At 38.6% G+C, this 17,677-nt stretch overlaps 2 protein-coding genes across 3 annotated transcripts; both read left to right on the forward strand.

Moving 5' to 3' along the window:
• Nucleotides 1-230: 230 nt before the first annotated feature.
• On the forward strand, nucleotides 231-9,735 carry LOC117817927 (cationic amino acid transporter 2-like). 2 transcript variants are annotated; one of them, XM_034690736.1, is made up of 14 exons: nucleotides 231-318; nucleotides 1,940-2,014; nucleotides 2,285-2,316; nucleotides 2,677-3,047; nucleotides 3,548-3,703; nucleotides 3,785-3,950; nucleotides 4,471-4,607; nucleotides 6,181-6,403; nucleotides 7,392-7,528; nucleotides 7,621-7,723; nucleotides 7,809-7,942; nucleotides 8,036-8,202; nucleotides 8,292-8,400; nucleotides 8,487-9,735. In XM_034690736.1, exons 4-14 carry the CDS (start codon nucleotides 2,678-2,680, stop codon nucleotides 8,621-8,623), a joined length of 1,839 nt encoding a protein of 612 aa, XP_034546627.1. In that variant the 5' UTR covers nucleotides 231-318; nucleotides 1,940-2,014; nucleotides 2,285-2,316; nucleotide 2,677; the 3' UTR covers nucleotides 8,624-9,735. The 2 variants fall into 2 exon arrangements, with proteins under 2 accessions (XP_034546627.1, XP_034546626.1); XM_034690735.1 differs by having other exon boundaries at nucleotides 240-318; nucleotides 2,674-3,047.
• Nucleotides 9,736-10,563: 828 nt separating this feature from the next.
• On the forward strand, nucleotides 10,564-16,479 carry LOC117817593 (platelet-derived growth factor receptor-like protein). The gene is made up of 8 exons (XM_034690348.1): nucleotides 10,564-10,591; nucleotides 10,719-10,826; nucleotides 11,092-11,240; nucleotides 13,072-13,214; nucleotides 13,341-13,492; nucleotides 13,630-13,923; nucleotides 14,925-15,064; nucleotides 15,329-16,479. The coding sequence occupies exons 1-8, from the start codon at nucleotides 10,564-10,566 to the stop codon at nucleotides 15,551-15,553; spliced, it is 1,239 nt and encodes a 412-aa protein (XP_034546239.1). The 3' UTR covers nucleotides 15,554-16,479.
• Nucleotides 16,480-17,677: the final 1,198 nt, after the last annotated feature.

A 17,677-nucleotide genomic window follows, 5' to 3' on the forward strand; every position in this document is an offset into this window, starting at 1 on the left:
AAAATTATGAAAACACAACAACAAACTTGAGCAAGCACAATAGCATTTTTGACATTCTGAATGGGATTTGCAGTTCTCAGTTCTCACCCTTTGCCTTCGTTACAATAATGAGCACATTATGATCCAAACTGGTGTGGAGTGAGAAAGGCTACTTTGTGAGTAATTCCATTGAGTGGGAGGGTCACACAGGCCAGGCTTGTATATATCACAGTACAAGTCATGTTTCCTTCATCTGAGTCAACAGCACGGATATTTTTGCATCATCCTGTTGTTTTCAGCACACAGACACCTGTCACTCCTCTGGGGATTGAAGGCAAGGTAAATAAGCTTGGGTTTCTACTAAAAAAAGGACAATTGAGTTCAAATTACTGACCTCTGCTTTAACTTTCATTTGTATATTTAAACTGTTTCTGAGAAGTTTAGTGAAATACACAACAGAAAGCCAATAATGACTCTCACTGTGATTCAGACCAACCATCTGATCATAAAACTGTACAACATGTGTGAAGTAGCTGGTGTTTAGATAGCGGTAATCCCATTGTAGCTCTTAAAACATTATCTCAATCAGTTATATCTTAAGATAAGAAGACTGAGCTTCAAGTGTGGTCAAAGGTACTCTGAGGGTCCACATACGCTCGCCTCCTGCCTGCTGCTGTAGATGCCAGGAGAGATTAAGAGCGCTGAAATCCCCTGATTGTAGACGTGAATGAGAAAGCTACTCTTTAAAAAGAGTGAGGTGCACAGCCTGCTGCATGCAGGGGCCATGAAAGCTTCTTTGTCCTTCTGTTTCATTAACTCACAGAGCCACAGGTCCTGCAGGCCCACATCGCCAGGTAGAAAGGGTTGATTCAAGAGGAGCAGGAAAATTCCTACAGCTGCCGTGATAAAGTCACAGGCTTATTACGAAGGAACATACCCACAATAAAACACTATCAGATCAGACCGTATAGTATTGAGGAATTCTCTGACAATTAACAACTTTGCATACTTTTGATTTTACAATAATCAGAAATGTTTTCACACATTGAGAACAAAGTCAGAGCTGATTGCTTTACAACTTTTACTTTTTGGACTTGAACCTTCTGTGTTGAACACAATCCAAAGTCATGACTGAGCGCCTCCAAAGCCCCAGTGAGTAGATTTTGTTTTCAACTATGAAACAGACTGAAAGTTATATTGATGCCTCTTCTTGATATACAAATACAAACAAGACCATCAGTGAATATGTCTATATTGGGGTTTTCAAAGCCTGAAAGTAGTGATCAAGGGTAGGTGTCAGCCAAGCAGCTAAAAAAAACAGCCCCCCCCCCCCCCCCCCCCCCCCCTCCCCTTTTTTTTTTTTTTTTTTTTTTTTACATTTTCCACATTAAATATTCAAAATGTAAGAGAGATTTTCAGATAAACTACTTAATTACGTAGAGGACTGTCCACAGGGGGAGCAAAGCAGACTCAACCAAAAGTTCTTCACAGGAGCTTTCAGTCTTGGATTATCTTAAAGTCATATTCACAAAAAACAAAGCTCTAACTTATGATGGGGGCATTATATTGGGGGTGAAAAGGCAGGATAATTCTTGGAACACATGACTGACAGGCGCCCCAAAATATTAAAACATCTGAGGTAGTGAAGTGATTGAGCCTGATGCAGTATTTACCTTTAAAACAAGTCCTGTTCACTAGCTTTGTGCTGAAAAACACAAAAGCAAGGAAGTTAAAATGTGTTTGACAGAGTCTGTTTAATTTCCTCAGGAGAAGGTAATTTCTTTTTTTATTGGTTTTATGACAGATTAGATACTGTAATCTTTGGTTGTAAATCACTTGTTCTTGTATAACTTTTTTTTTTTTTACTGTATCGGAAATAGGTTATAAAATATCTTATCTGTCTTAATGAGTTCATTTTGAAGGGACATTTAATTTCAACAATTTTCAAATTTGATTTCAGCACTGCTTGATCAAAAACAACCCTGACTATTGCAGTAACAGCAGATTACCTCTGACATGATATTGCTCGGATAAGGTAAGAAAACGTTTTGCAATTCAAACAAAACTATGAACACACATTTTATTTTACTACCACAATGACAGGAAAAACCTTCTGCACTCATCAGACATGTTCAAGGAAGTGGGTGTGTCACTGAAGGTTGAGTAAAGTGCAGTCTGATGTTTTTTTTGTACTGTGGGTGGCATTGAAAACTCTAGACTTTAGCACTTTCATATCAGGTGGACGATAACAAAGAGCATCTATGAAAGATTAATGTGTTGACTGATCTTATTTATTTCTCTTTAGCACACCTGTGAGACAGGGATTACACAGCAGAGGTGAGTGATGTTAGTCTGATTTTATCTTGTGATTGATTTGAGTTATATAGAGCATTTTTAAACTTTAAGAAACTGAAATCTACTTGGTTCTTGTTTTGGTTATCGGTTGACTGAATTTAACCAGTATTCTATTAAATTGTTTCTTCTGTCAATTGAGGGGCATGGATTCACTAAAAAGTTAACTATTTATGATTCTTTGATGAGGAAATGTTCTGCTAGAGTTGATCTGACAATTATTCACTGACATGTTTGCTGATCCGCCCTCTCTTCCTCACTCCTCTCCTCACCTTTCACTCCTTCTCTCTTAATACCAACGACCTGCAAACCCACCTGTCCCTTTGTACATAATCTTTCCAGCAGCATGCCGTATGGTTTGGTGAAGTCCTTTCTGGTGAGCATTTCTCGGAGGAAGCCCCTGGAGCCTGATGGGGAAGAGTCCACGTTTAACCGATGCCTGACCACTCTGGACCTGGTGGCCCTTGGTGTGGGGAGCACTTTGGGGGCCGGGGTCTATGTCCTGTCTGGAGAGGTAGCTAGAGACACGGCTGGACCCAGCATCATCATTTCTTTCTTCATAGCTGCTCTTGCGTCCATATTTGCCGGGTTGTGCTATGCAGAGTTTGGGTCCCGGGTTCCTAAAACTGGCTCAGCTTATTTGTACAGCTATGTGACTGTTGGAGAGCTGCTGGCTTTTATCACTGGGTGGAATCTGCTGCTCTCTTATGTCATAGGTAAGTCAGATACTCAGGATTTGTATTGTGTGTTATCTATAAATTTAACAAAATCAAGTTCTTACATTTTTTTGTTGAGAAAAAAAATGAAATTGTGTTCTTATATGCCAAAAATGTATAGTTCATACACCCTCACATACTTTTGTCTTATGTAACGTGTTTTCTCACCTCAAAAAACTAAAACCCGTGAATGATCAACCATCTACATGTGCCTTTAGTGACCTTTAGCTGCTTTAGAGGCACATTCTTAATGACTCATTTAAAAGAGAAAGGTTTCGCTTGAGAGTTTAGCTGGAGGTTTTTGCCACTAAAATTGTTTGTTACCTTCTCTTTCAGGATGTTAATTGCCCATAAAATCCCAGAAACCCGGGTTGTGGTTAAAAATAACAGAATCGTAAAGTGTGATAGCCTCAGGGAAGGATATAATGTCCCTGTATTTACTGTAAAGTGGTGACTCAGGCTGATAAGGTTATTGCATGTATCTGTGACTATCTCTTCAGGGACATCTAGTGTTGCACTGGCATGGAGTGGGACTTTTGATGACCTCATAGGGGGTGTCATAGCCAAGTTTTTTGAGGAAAATGCACCCATGGGCCTAACTGGCCTGGCACCTTACCCAGATGTCTTTGCTGCTGCTCTGGTCCTTCTACTGTCAGGTAACACTACAAAACAGGTGTTTTTATGGTGGTGACAGAAAGGCATACAGAAACAGTAACATTAACACTGTTTCTGTGAAGGTGTTCTGGCTTTTGGAGTGAAAGAGTCAACAACAATCAACAAGATCTTCACAGCAGTCAACATCCTGGTGCTAGTGTTTGTGACCATCTCTGGATTCATCATGGGAGACCTCGACAACTGGCAGATCACTAAGGAGGAGCTGGTGAACGCCACCGTAGAACTCAAGTAATGGCAAAAAGTAGTATAACTGTATGTGCAGGAGCCAGAATTCAAACAGAATTTTATGGGGCGCTGTTTATAAAGTTGTGCACACTGAAAATAACAGCAACAATTCTCCACATTTAGCTCCAAGACTTCATAAAAATGTGGTGTCAATTAAGAACATTTATATTTATATTCCACGCTTATATTTACATTTATATTTAACATTTATATTTAACATTTATATTTAACATTTACATTTAACATTTACATTTATATTTAGCATTTGAATTTAACAGTGATTGTAACTTAAATATATTTTTCACAACAAAATTAAATGTGAAGATCACAAATATTGCTCTAAATGTGATTTAAAAAATGACTTTTAAAAATTTGCTCTAGTTTTTGTGATGTTTTTGAGCTAAATAAGAAGAATAGTTGCTGTTATTTTCAATGTGCACAACTTTTAAAAAAAGGCGTCCCGTAGAATTTGGGTATGATGTTAATCTATAATCTGTAAATTACTGCTCTCTCATCTCTGCAGTAATTTTAGCTCCAGTGTCAATGTGACCAGTGCATATGGAGAAGGTGGATTTTTCCCGTTTGGCTTTGGTGGAACGCTGGCTGGAGCAGCAACATGTTTCTATGCCTTTGTTGGATTTGACTGCATTGCTACAACAGGTCAGAGGACCACTTTGATATGTTGTCACAACCAGAGTAATCAGATAGGACTACATTATTGTATGGTAATGATCTTTTACTATACCAACACAAAATTGAATGCAAATTTTAATGTAAGGAAAGTGACACAACAGACATTTTCCCCAAATGTTGTAGTTTAGGCAGCAGATTTCAATATGTTGGTGCAGTATGCAAGTCAGATTTTTAATCTGATGTTAACTATTATATTATACTATTATATATTATTTACATTTGAGGACAGTTTTAAAGTCCATATGAACAACTTAAAGCGATACATGCTGAGAGCATGTCCCTTAGACCAGAGTCTTACACCGTGTTGGCAGCAGTCAGTTGCCAACATTTTGTCAAATGTAGTTAAGTTCTTCAATTAAGTCTCATCCACAGGCTTATGGGATGCAGTTACCCACAGACATCAGTCTGATAAACTGCAGCTGTATGCTCGTAGGTGGTAGTTTAAACTTGAAGTACTTTGGTGACAATTTGGTTCCATATGACACAAAGTGCATATTACTTTTGACTCATCAAATGAGCTGTGTGGGAGATTTTAGATTGAAATGTGTCATTGGAAAGCACAGTGGTGATGATATTTTCCATCAAGGAGACAGCAGGAAGCATGAAGATGCTGCGGCAGCTTAACAACGGTGTGCCAAAAGGGAAATATGTGCAGATGATTTCACCAATATAATTAATCCAGTCAGTCATTGGATATCAGTGAATAGTTGCATGTTGGGCATATGTAAGAAACATATGTATACAAGCTTTACCGTTGTATATGTGTGGATATGCTGAATATAAACATGCATGCATGTATGTATGTATGTAAATAGATAAGTGAAATATTAGTGGAGGAGTGACAGATTATTTCAGGAGTATTGAGGACACACAATCTAAGTGGCTTTTGATCACTTCTTTTCAGAGCATGTACATAAAAGACTGGACAAGCACTTAATGTAAAATAGATATTTATAAATGGTGAATATTTTATAATTTTGCCTTTTATTAAAAGAAAACAATAAAATAAGGGAAAATAGGGAAAAGAAATATTGTTGCTTACTTCAAAGCTTTCTAAGCTTTTACCCATGTCTTTTAGTCTTCATCCTCTGCATGGAGATGGTTTATTAGTCATCATGTAACCTTAGTCTCCTTTAGAGCTGTTAAGGTCTGATGATCATGAGATGTAGCTAGAAGCCCCTGAAAGTGGACTAATATCTTGCATATTATATTTGTCAAACTGCTATTTCATTATTTAATTTCTGCTGCACCTATAAAATGGTTAATAAAAAACAGGAAAACGTTTTTTTAAAATAACGATACAATTCCAAGTTATCCAGAAGACACATATGGATTTTGAAGAGTCACAGTAATCTAAACCAAAGCCTAATGAAGTATTTTTCTCCTAAAACAAACTTCTCCAATGTGTGTTTATAAAAATGCTTCTATAGGGATAGTTGTGCAAGTTTCATGTGACCCCCCCCACCATTCCACCCCCCCCAAAAAACAGGAGCACAAAATGGTATTAGAGTTGAACTGACTTTTTTTCTTTTCTTCGCAGGTGAGGAGGTGAAGAACCCTCAGAAATCTATCCCTATCGGCATCGTAGTCTCTCTTCTCATTTGTTTCGTGGCTTACTTCGCTGTGTCTGCCGGTCTCACGCTGATGATGCCCTACTACTTGCTCAATGAAAAAAGCCCCCTGCCTGTTGCTTTTGATTATGTCGGCTGGGGTCCCGCCAGATACGTTGTGGCTGTGGGATCACTTTGTGCCTTATCCACCAGGTATGAAACCACACAGAGGATGAATCTGAATGTTTTCTTTGTTCCACTGAATTTTTCCTTATTTCCACAGTGAGTTTAAGATGTGTGAATTTGAAAGAAATGTATCCCCAAGTACTGACACTGAGTGCATGGTCTGTGGATAAAAAAAAAAGGGCTCAGTCACATCAGCTTTTGTAAACATCTCCTGTGCTAACTAGCAAATGTTTGCATGCTTGAACAAAACCTTATCTTTTTAGACATATAAGCATGGTGTTAAGCATGATAAGCATTAGGATTGAAGCAAAATCTAACTGAAGAGGCAACCCCAGGTGTTGAAAAATGAGGCCAAAATGGAAGTGCAAAAGCTGCAGTTCCTCAAGTGTCCCCTTGAGGCTGGCTCCAAAAGCTGAGGAAATCCCATCAGACCCCAAAATAAAGTGCTTGTTTTTTTTTCAGCAGAAATAAACCTGGTTACAGCCTGGTACAAAATTTGTATTTGTCGTTGTAGCTCCTTACCTTATTAAACTGTACAAGAGTTTATTCTTTAATCACACATCAGTTTTGTCTCTGTTAAAGCTAGAGTGATACATAAATAGGCATAATTAGAGGGGTGGTAGATTTGACTGAAAGGTTTTTGAGTCATAACCAGCAACCAAGATTTGTTTGGCCTGACTCAGCTCTACCTCCTCCTATTTTTAGATTAGCAGAAAGCTCGATTGAGTCATGTTGGACACCTCCTATGAAAACCATATGTGTTCGTTTGAGATGCATTGGGACTGCTTGAGATTTTGTTCTGTTTGTTTGACCAAAAAGATGAAACAATAAAAGATATATGTGATCACAAAACAAGTTTTCTCCTGCTACCCCTCACTAATAGACCTGCTGTCTATGAACAAGGACGTAGCAGTTGCTGATTCTAACTTTCAGTCTGTTTCTAAATTACAGAAGAATAGTGCTGATGTGATACTAAAAGCATTGAGACTGATATTGTTTGTGGTTGTCCCTCTAGCCTTTTGGGTTCAATGTTCCCGATGCCCCGTGTGCTGTTCGCCATGGCGAGAGATGGCCTGCTTTTCACACCCCTGACCAAAGTGACCTCCAAGGGCAGTCCTGCTGTCGCTACCATTTCATCAGGCATTGTTGCAGGTACAGATACTACAGCATTTTGTTCTGTTTCCATAGACATGTGGTAAGGTTTATTGATACAAAGTCAACATTTTCTTCTCCATCCTCTTCAGCTATCATGGCTCTGTTGTTTGACCTGGAAGCTTTGGTGGAAATGATGTCCATTGGAACTTTGTTTGCTTACACACTTGTGGCAATATGCATCTTAATACTTAGGTAAACTTATCTCACTAGTTTGATGCCACAGTGCTTTGAACTGCTGAAAAATACTCAATCTTTGTTACAATTTTGTATACTTAAGGTACCAAGAGTCTCCATCTGACCCAGACAGCGATTTAAAAGTCATTGAATCAAAGAAGTCCAGCATCCTTAAGCCTCCATCCTTGCCAAATTCATCTACGTCAAGGACAGCCACACTTCTTACTGTTTTCACTGGTGTGTACGATAAACATTACAGTTGCACTTGTTGCATTTCAATCTCATTTATTTTTTCTTCACCAGTAAAAAACTACTTTTCCTTTCCTGCAGTTGCATGTGTGGTTGCACTGTGTGTCACTCTGAGCCAAGCCATAGATGCTCTGTCTCGAGGGGAAGCATGGAGCATAGCAATTATCTGCATCTTAGTCGTCATCGTGTTGGTCAACAGTATTATCATCTGGAGGCAACCACAAAATCCCACCAAGGCATCTTTCATGGTGAGAAGGTTTACTTGCATATTTGAGGTATTAGGTGCAAATCTAGTTTTTCAGAGGTAATGTACATCAGTTTTTTTTTCTGTTTCTAGGTGCCCTTAGTCCCTGCATTGCCTATAGTTAGCGTATTCATCAACGTATACCTGATGGTCCAGTTAGGCTCAGACACATGGATAAGATACGCTATTTGGATGTTCGTGGGTAAGATTGTATATCTGCTTGAAAATAAAGAGGGCTTGTATGAAGTTACAGGCTGAACAGTAACGATCTCCATCTTTTCTCCTTAGGGTTGGTCATCTATTTTGGCTACGGTCTATGGTTCAGTGTTCAAGGAGGGCGTCGCAGGGCTGGCCACATGAACACACACATTGACACTATCAGCGAAAAAACAGATAGGAAAGTCATTAATGAGGAAAGATTCTGAGCTGGACTGTAGTCGAGAGAAAATGATTGAGATGTTTCAGTAAGTAACTACTTTAAGTGTGTTCTGTTTGAAATATGCTGAAATGCAGAAACAAGGACACATAAGCCAACACCTTAACTTTTAATCCACGCTGACACTATACGATATGTTGGTGGAGTTTGTGACTTATCTAAATATTTTCATTGCCACTTTAAATGATGCCGACCTTATTTCTGACTTGTATATGTTAATGTCAGAATTGTGTCTCAGAACCTTAAAAATATAGTTCAGGTTTTTTGAAGTGGGGTTGTATGAGGCACTTAACTGTAGTGAGTACAGTACCTACAGAAGAAAACAGTCAGTGTGCCCTAGCTCTCACCCAGAGTTCTTACATCCAAGCTGAAAAATGAAGCCGGAGGTGCAAAAAACTGCAGTTCCTTGAGTGGCTGGCCCCTAAATCCAAGTTATCCCCATTAGACCCTATATTAAAATGCCCAAATTTTATTGATTGCAACAATTGCAGTATGTTTAACTGCTGCTAAACATTTATGAACATAATGTGCTCAGATTCAGTCTCAATGATTTCCTGTTCACAAACAAGAAGAGAACTTACACTGCTAACTAGCGTTTAGGCAGAGTATTGCACAGCAGCGTGGACACTTGAACACACAAGTATGTGGTGCTCAGGTCAACGTTTATGTAACTGCACTACACCCCTCTGTTCCCCACATCAGAAACCTAGAAGTGTCCCTTTAATTCTCCTTTTAGTTTACACTAATGTTGTAAAAAAAAAAGGGGGGGGGTCGGTCTATTTCCTGTTGATGAATAAACACCTGAATGACAAGTGTATACCTTGAATATCAATTGTAAAATGTTAAAAACATGTTGTAATTTTCTACATTTCTAGCAAAATGTGATTATGGAAAACAAGTGTTATGTTTTTTAAATATAGAGTTAGACTGTACAAAAGTATTTACACTGTAAAAAGAGCAATGTCACACTTTTTGCTCTCAGCCTGTTTAAAGATTTACTCTCCTGATTATTTGGTGTGTCAATGTAAATACAGAGACTGTACATGTTTTCTAATTCAATATTGTAAATATATTTCTTAATTAAAAAGGCTACTACAATGAGTGGATGTTCTGAGGGTCATATTATTAAACATATTCAAACTCCTCTAGTAATCTTGGATAAAGAGCCAGAGGCGGCTCATTACCCAGAGTTTACTGAGAACAAAAAGACCTTTCACAGCAGCTTACCTGTGGCATATTTAAAACAGAGGCTTAGCTAGGCACACGAAAGGGTAGCTTTACATTGTTTCGTCTGAATACAGTACTGAAAATGTAATCAGCTCTGCATACTTCCATTTCTTTTTCTGTTTAAGAATATGTAAGTCCATTGGGGATAATCTGTAACAATGTCAAGTAGCCAGATAGACTTGATTATTGAAGAATACAATTTCAGGCTCTCATTAGAAGGCTTTTCGTAAACTACAATTATAAAAGATATTAGTGTTAGCTGTTGGATAATTACATGTGTTCATGTCAGCATTTCAAAGCCCCAAACAAGCAAGTTTATTTCTTATATGAAAGAAGGCTTTTGCAGCTTATGGATATTAATTAATCTCAACTTTGGACGATCATTTTTCATGGATGGTTTCCTAATTCATCTAAAGCTGCTCAAGCTTGTGGTTTTAATGATCTGTGGACAGACCATCAGTAAATGAGGGACAGAAGTTTAATTTGGCACCAAATACCTGTAATAACAGCACCACAGACTTCGTCTGGGCTGTGTCGTGTGTTTTCAGGGCCAGACTCATGCTGCTAGCACACTTCCAGTCCAGCAGCTAAGCAAACAGGCTGTGTGACTCCACATGGAGGGGCCTCAGTCTCTGGACCCTCATTGGTCCAGACAGGCTTGAAAGCATCCATTGAGCCAGCCAGGAGGAATTTGAGGTACTAATGCCACTCTCAGGAGGAGGAATTTGTGGTAAACAGCTGACCACTTAGTTTATAGCTCTGCCCTCTTCCTCTTGCCTCTTCTTCCTTCTTGGTCATTTGTTTCCGCAGTACGTTCTCTGTCTATGTTTTGAACTGCATGAACTAAAAATCCACAGACTGCTTAATACTCCAGGGATCAGTCGTTCATTTGGCGGTCATGTTTGGGTCACAGTGGAGGTTGTTGCTGAGTGCTCTCCTTGTTGGTGCCGTAATATTCGAGTTAGGTAAGTGATTTTCTTCACTTGCTGTGCATTTCTCTGAACATGTGTGCCTGGAATTACTAATGAAGTCTGTTGACTTTATGAATGAAACGACCAAGCTTACAGTAGAAGTCGGCATCTAATGCCAATTATATAACACAGTAATCTCATTGTTTTCTAATACTAGGACAACTTCCTCTCTCTCAAGGCAAATAAACACAATTATGACTGTATCTATGTTTGTAATCATCTATGCATCACGTGCTCTGTGTATCTCACTGTCAAAAAGATGCCCAAGAACAGAGGACCACTCCAGGGAGGAAGCCCAAGCAAAACAAACCCAAACTTGAGAAACCCACAAATAAAGGACCCAGAGCAGCAACAGTCAAACCCAAGATCAAAGCTACACCTGCAGCCCCACAAACTGTTCTCTCACAGGTACTCATCTGGTTCACATGATTATTTGATTCATCACTGCATTTAAGGACTAAACAAACAAGCTTCCGAATTGAATCCTCCTTATCATCCAACACAGATGATCACTCTCCGCTAGCTCTATTTATGACTCCATTGCTGCTCCTACTAAGGGCAATAAGTTCACCTTGTCTAATGAACCACTCTATTTCTATTGACTCCAGTAGAACCCAGCAAAAGTGGTGAAAAAAACAAGCTGTAGGTCTCTTGTGATACCTGCAGGTGTCTTTTAACAATCACCAACTGTCTTTTAAGTATGCAAGCGCTTGATATTTTTTGTAGGATTATTAGGAATACCCATAAATCTTACACAATCAGCAGCATTAAACATTTCCTTGACCTAGCCTGGACCCCTCACTAATTAATCAGTTGTGAGAGCTTGTTATGTTTTTTACCTTAATCCCCTTCTCACCTTATTAAGTTCTTCCAACAGAGCTGCTGAGAGAGATTTTGGTGGAAACTGGCCTCAGCATTCTCCATCCTTTTTTAGCTCTCTTCCTATAGGCAATATCACAACTCTGGTTTAAACAGACTGTGGTTTAACCTCTACTAAATAAACTGGGGTTTAATTTACCTAACACTTGATAACACGTGACTCTAATTGGATATGTGGAAAGCTTGGTTGGTTTTCAGGCATTTCCATAGCACAATTCATCCTCTTAATATGCCCCTTAATCTTCTTGTACCAGTCAATGGTGGCAACTCCTCATAGGGCAGCCGTTGACACAATGGATGATGCATTACTTATGCATTACTATTACTTTTAAAAGCCACAATCCTTACCTCATTGTTTTCACGTGGAGTTCCCCTTGGCTCAGTTCTTGATTCCCTCCAATTTTTAACTCTGTAATGTAGAATTATTGATCAAAACATTATCTCACTTTCCTGATATGCGGATGACATTCAGTTGTACTTCCATGTCTAACTCAATGACCAGATTGTACCCAGTATTAGAGGTTGGATGGCTAATAATAATATCAACTTTCATCTAAAACAATGGTGATGTTCTGCTCATCATCTCCTCCAGCACCCCTGCTCTGTCCCTCACATCCCATCAGACCTCATACAAAGGTACTTGGGGTAGTACTTTACATTGCTTTTAAGCTTAATAGGTCAGTTAGCTTTTTTTTTTTCAAATTGCTCTTCTTCCAATTAAGAATTAATCCACAATCAGAAATTAGATATCAAGATTTGAAAAATATCCTCTATGCACCAAATTCTGCAAGACTTGAATATTGCAACTCCCTGAACTTTGGTACCATCTGGGCCTCCACTCCACTCCACTACTCAAATCAGGTGCTGAATGCTGTTGTCAGACAGATACAAAAAGTAAGCATATTGGACAAATCCCTGCACAGCTTTGCGTAACATTAACCCTCAAATTTAGCCATTTTAAAGTTCCAAATCTAAAAAAAATTGTTAAAAGTATTATTTCACATTTCTAATGTCACAGTGGATGAAAAAGTTTTAACATGAATTTCATAAAAAACGAGTGAGTTATCCTCATTGAACCATGATATGTGAGGATTAAAGTTCACCATTGCACTAAATATTGATTTAAATGGTTAATAATGGAGTTGAATTTTAAATGAGATTTAAAAATGTTTATTGGGATTTTTTGGGGTTTGGACCATTTTGGATCACTAAATATGACACAGGTCAAGTGGACCCAGGAACATTATTGCTGTCCCTAATTAACGAACATAACAGGAGGATTGAATGCTTGATCTAAAACACAGAAGAACTGCATCAGTGCTAATTTGTGCATATAACTATATAACTCTGATATTCAAAGGTGCTAAACAGAGGGAAGTTTAAGAAAGTGGGAGAGACCATAAGTGTGCAGTCAGGAGACACTCTGGAGCTGAGATGCAGAGGCAAACCTGTGCAGTGGAGCGTGCCTCCGTACCTGGAGGAGGATGATGATGGAAGGCTCAGGTAAACTTCATGGTCGATAAATCTTTATTATTCATGCTGTGTAGTCAAGTCTTCAAATGACGGATTTATATCAAACTGATGGAGAGTCAATATGTTCTATGACCTTTTCCTGTTTTTCTTCTGCAGTATCGTCCAACAAGAGAGATATGGTGCTCTTACGTTAGTCAACACAACTGGTGCAGACACAGGGGAGTACACATGTTATCCAATGTACTGTGAAGATACAGACTGCAGGAAGGAGTATGACAAAGCCATCAAAGTCTTCGTCTTCTTTCCCGGTACAATGAATACAGTTTACTGATGCTTAAACACACACTTCTCTGAACTGCAGCTTTATATTCCCCATGATAGAAAGCCTTTTAACATTCACTTATCATATCATCAATCTTCCTTGTATTCTCTGTGTACCAATCAGACCCACATGAACTGTTTGTTCCTTCGTCTGAGTACTACGAGGTGATTCAGCTCAGATCCAACTGGCCCACAGTCCTCCCCTGCCAGGTGACGTCACCTGAGGCTAAAGTAACACTGCACCGCGAGTTTCCACCAGAAGAAGTGACAGTGGACGGGAGGGAGATCTCTTTTAATGTCAGGAAGGGCATAACAATTCATCGACCTCGGCCTACCCATGCTGGAGCCTTGTACTGTGTCGCCAGTCTGGGCAACCTAAGGATGAGCTCCACCAAGTACATGCTCATCTATGTCAACTGTGAGTGCAGCCAATGAGTTATCTATGTGTTTCCCATTGTTGATCAGAGTGAAAGAACATTTGAGCATGCTAGATAAACCATAAGTATACTACAACCACAGGCCATTCAGAGCCTACATCCTACGTACCTGACATGCAGGAGGAAAGTTAACATCTCTGGATATTGGTCAATAATACATAATGTGATCTGCATGAATAGAAATAACGCATTTTATCATGCAAACAGAGCCACATTTGTAGGCTTCAGCATTTCTTATTTTCTCTTATTTTCTGTGTTTTTATGCACTTTAAGACTTGACTGTTGGAATAAAACATTTCTTATCCTCTCAATGCTAACAACTTCCAATCCTTTTAGGTCAAATGTCTTAAAGTTACAAACAACTAAGACCATTGTTTTCTTAAGATAGTCTGACTCCCACATTGTTCACATACAGTACTCTCTAGAGCTTCTTCCACTGCTGATAGTTTGGTTTACATTTTTTATTAGGTTATTCAGTTGTCTTGGCTCTCATTTCTCTCAAGGCTTTCATTACAATTTTGACTTTAAGGTCTTTTTTTCCTGCATAAAATATTTGGTAGTTAAACTACACTAAACTGCATTTTCAAACATTTTTCTATACCTGAAATGTCCCCTAGAACCTACTTTTAACACTTAAATCCAAACACTTTAATTTGGAGTTGCTAATTCAGTTGCTGTGAGGATTTGTAGTTTGACTGCGCGGAGCAGTCAGAAGCTTTTTCTCAGTTGATTTAACCTTTTACTTTGACATTTTTTAACTAGTTGACTATAAAAAGGTGCTGCTACAGTACTTGAAGCGAATATTGAAGCACTCCACATCTACTGCACAAAGAAATTCTAAACTGCACCAGTAAAATAAAATAAAATGCAAGTTCTTAACAGAAATATGCCTGTGACGGACACAGAAGCAGTATGCATACTGAGTCACTGTAATTATGGTGTGGTATGACTTATCAAGCTTATTATATGATCATCCTTTCAGACCCCATGGCTCCTCCCGCTCCAGTGATCCAGGCCTCATCAGAGTCGGTGGCAGTTGGCGAGAATCTGCAGGTCAGCTGCTCTGTGATGGGAGAACAGGACGTGGGTGTGGAGTTCACGTGGGACTACCCAGGAGTGCAGGTCAGACACTCAGGAGGTGTGAAGAATCAGCATAACTGGTGTTCACCCTCTGACATTATGGTTAACTTTGTCTCTTCAGCTGGTTTGCTCATATTTTAGAGGCACCCGACCCATGACCTGTAGCACATGCAGGCCTCTAGTTATTTATGATTGACTTATTAACACTGAAGCTGCAGACTAGATCATGTATTGTAAAAAGGTTCTTCTTCTCTCATGCTGTGAAGTATTTGTTTATTTCTGACCAAACACCTGTGCTTGGGGCAGATCGGGAGGCCTCTGTACACACGGGAGAGCATCAGCCCAGTTGGCGGAGGAGCAGCTCGACAGCAATCTCAGTCTGTCCTCCTGGTGGACGAGGTGAGGGACGTGGACCAGGGGACTTACACCTGCACTGCCCAGAACCTGCAAGGAGCCAGATCAGTGTCCACCACAGTGAAAGTGGTCTCAAAGGCCAAACCCAAGAAACCACAAAATAACAAAACAGGGTGATAACACAAGGAGAGAGGTAGAGGAGGAAGAAGATGAGATGCAAAATGTTGCTCTGTTACAGTATGAAACAGCACGTTATGACTCATATATGAATGCATTATTCCAACAAAATATTTCTCCTTCTGTCACTCTGAGTCATGCAAACAAGCTGCAGCATTGCTGTGATAAATGAGGCTATGTTGTTTGGATGACTGTATATAAAGTGATGTGTTTCAGGCTCTTTTATAAGTTTTGTATTGGGTAGCTGCTGCTTTTCTACTTATTTCTTTTTGTTCTTGACTCTGCCAGATATGATGACATAGAAAATAGAAATGCAAACAAACAAGTTTGAACTAGATTTTATAGTTATTAAAGCAAAAGGTCTAACACTTTGGTTCCAGCTTCTTAAACAGTATTTCTCAGTTTCATATTTTGTATTTAGTTTTTCTTTGTGATTCTCTCAGATCAAAAAGACCTGACATGACATGTTGAGCTCTTGCATATTGGCCTGTAAATGTTTAAATATTTTGTGACTAAACATGGAATTAAACAAATTCAAGTAAAGTCCTTTGTGGCCTTAATGAGACTATAATGATGTTTAGTTCTTATGGCATTAAATGAGTGGTTGCATTAGTCTGTTCTGAGGTGAAGTGGCAACAGTGGGATGTTTTTCCCTCATTGACCCCTGTCTGACTCTGTTAAAAGTAACAAGACACATTATGCAGACTGACACATTATTGAATCAAATCTGTCATATTTTGCAATGTATTATATGTATTGTGTTGTGTGCATCACTTTAATATGGCAGTCTGCAAATAGAGGGCTATTCTAACCTATAAGAACAGTCACCATTATGTGTTAACAAGCTGAATACTCAACCAAAATTTGTAAGATGTGTGTTTTGTAGTAAAATAAAAACACTTGACTCTGAGGTGAGATGGAGTAAACGCATCATGAGGAAGGATATAGAAATACCCAAAGAAATAAAGTTTCTCAAGGTTGTCCTGACAACACTTAAGTCAGTGTTTAAACTTGCTTTCCACCATTGCACTCAGCACATCACACAGAGCAGCTTCATTTGCTCTGAGAATCAGTCATCACCCTGACATAAAATCACTGGGCCCCTTGAGGCTTTCTGTCTTGGTTGGTGGGAAAAAGAAAAAAAATGACAAAGTTGTTAATATGAAATATTACTTACCCACCCAGATGGTGGTTTTTGACTCAAACAATAACCACAAATAGTCTTCACGTTTATTGTCTTGAGGCATTCATATGATGCCTTTGTGGTCTACAAAGAAGCATCAGTAGTAGTGTTTCTGTTTCAAAACCAGCTAAGAACTTCTCACATGAGCCTTTGTTAAACTAAAACTCTGATCCATTGCAGAAAACTTCAGTTTTCAGAGGTTTGGAACTCCTGTAATATTTTGTTTCTAGGAAGGATGCCTCACAGGATATGAAGGCTGTATAGTTAGTTTTCTGCTTTAAAATTTAGCCTAATGGTGTGTAAGATAAGATAAGATAAGCTATACTTTATTGGTCCCCCATTGGGGGAAATTCTTTTGTTACGGCAGATTACAACACGGGACAGGAGAATACAAAAATGTAGTAACATAGTTAAAAATATAATACCAATAATAATAGCAATGATAAATATAAAATAGAATAAAATAGAATAAAATAGAATAAAATAGAATAAAATAGAATAAAATAGAATAAAATGTATACACACTATGTACACTCTTATCTGATAAATAGATAATGTAAGTTATTGCACGGATAATATGTATGTGGAATATTGCAAATAAAACAAAAGATGAATGACACTCTTCAGTTTTTGGAGGTATTTTTGATCAAAATGGTAAATAAAATAAATTCGATTTTGAGTTTCAAATATTCTGTTTAAAAGAGGGTGGTGTTTATTATTCCATCTGTGCTGTATCAAAACGAGCACAAAGGGTCAAAGTTAAGTCTATATTTTGCCATAACCCAAAAAAACAGAGTAACTCCTGTGTAAACATTTTAGGAACACATCACTAATATCATCATCTAACTATAAGTATTACTTTTGGGCTCCTTTGCTGCGTTACTGTGTAAATTCCCAGTCTTCTTTTGTTTTTTAAGTGCGGCTGCTTGTCCAATCGCTAG

Source organism: Notolabrus celidotus, chromosome 8, assembly GCF_009762535.1.
Source record: "Notolabrus celidotus isolate fNotCel1 chromosome 8, fNotCel1.pri, whole genome shotgun sequence".
Lineage (NCBI taxonomy): Eukaryota > Metazoa > Chordata > Actinopteri > Labriformes > Labridae > Notolabrus > Notolabrus celidotus.

Coding starts and splice junctions, on each gene's coding strand:
- LOC117817927 (XM_034690736.1), top strand. CDS start 2,678: ATGCCGTATGGTTTGGTGAAGTCCTTTCTGGTGAGCATTTCTCGGAGG. Junction 6,404..7,391: donor CTTTGTGCCTTATCCACCAG/GTATGAAACCAC, acceptor TTGTCCCTCTAG/CCTTTTGGGTTCAATGTTCC. Junction 7,529..7,620: donor TTCATCAGGCATTGTTGCAG/GTACAGATACTA, acceptor CATCCTCTTCAG/CTATCATGGCTCTGTTGTTT.
- LOC117817593 (XM_034690348.1), top strand. CDS start 10,564: ATGCCACTCTCAGGAGGAGGAATTTGTG. Junction 10,592..10,718: donor CTCAGGAGGAGGAATTTGTG/GTAAACAGCTGA, acceptor AAAAATCCACAG/ACTGCTTAATACTCCAGGGA. Junction 10,827..11,091: donor TGCCGTAATATTCGAGTTAG/GTAAGTGATTTT, acceptor ACTGTCAAAAAG/ATGCCCAAGAACAGAGGACC.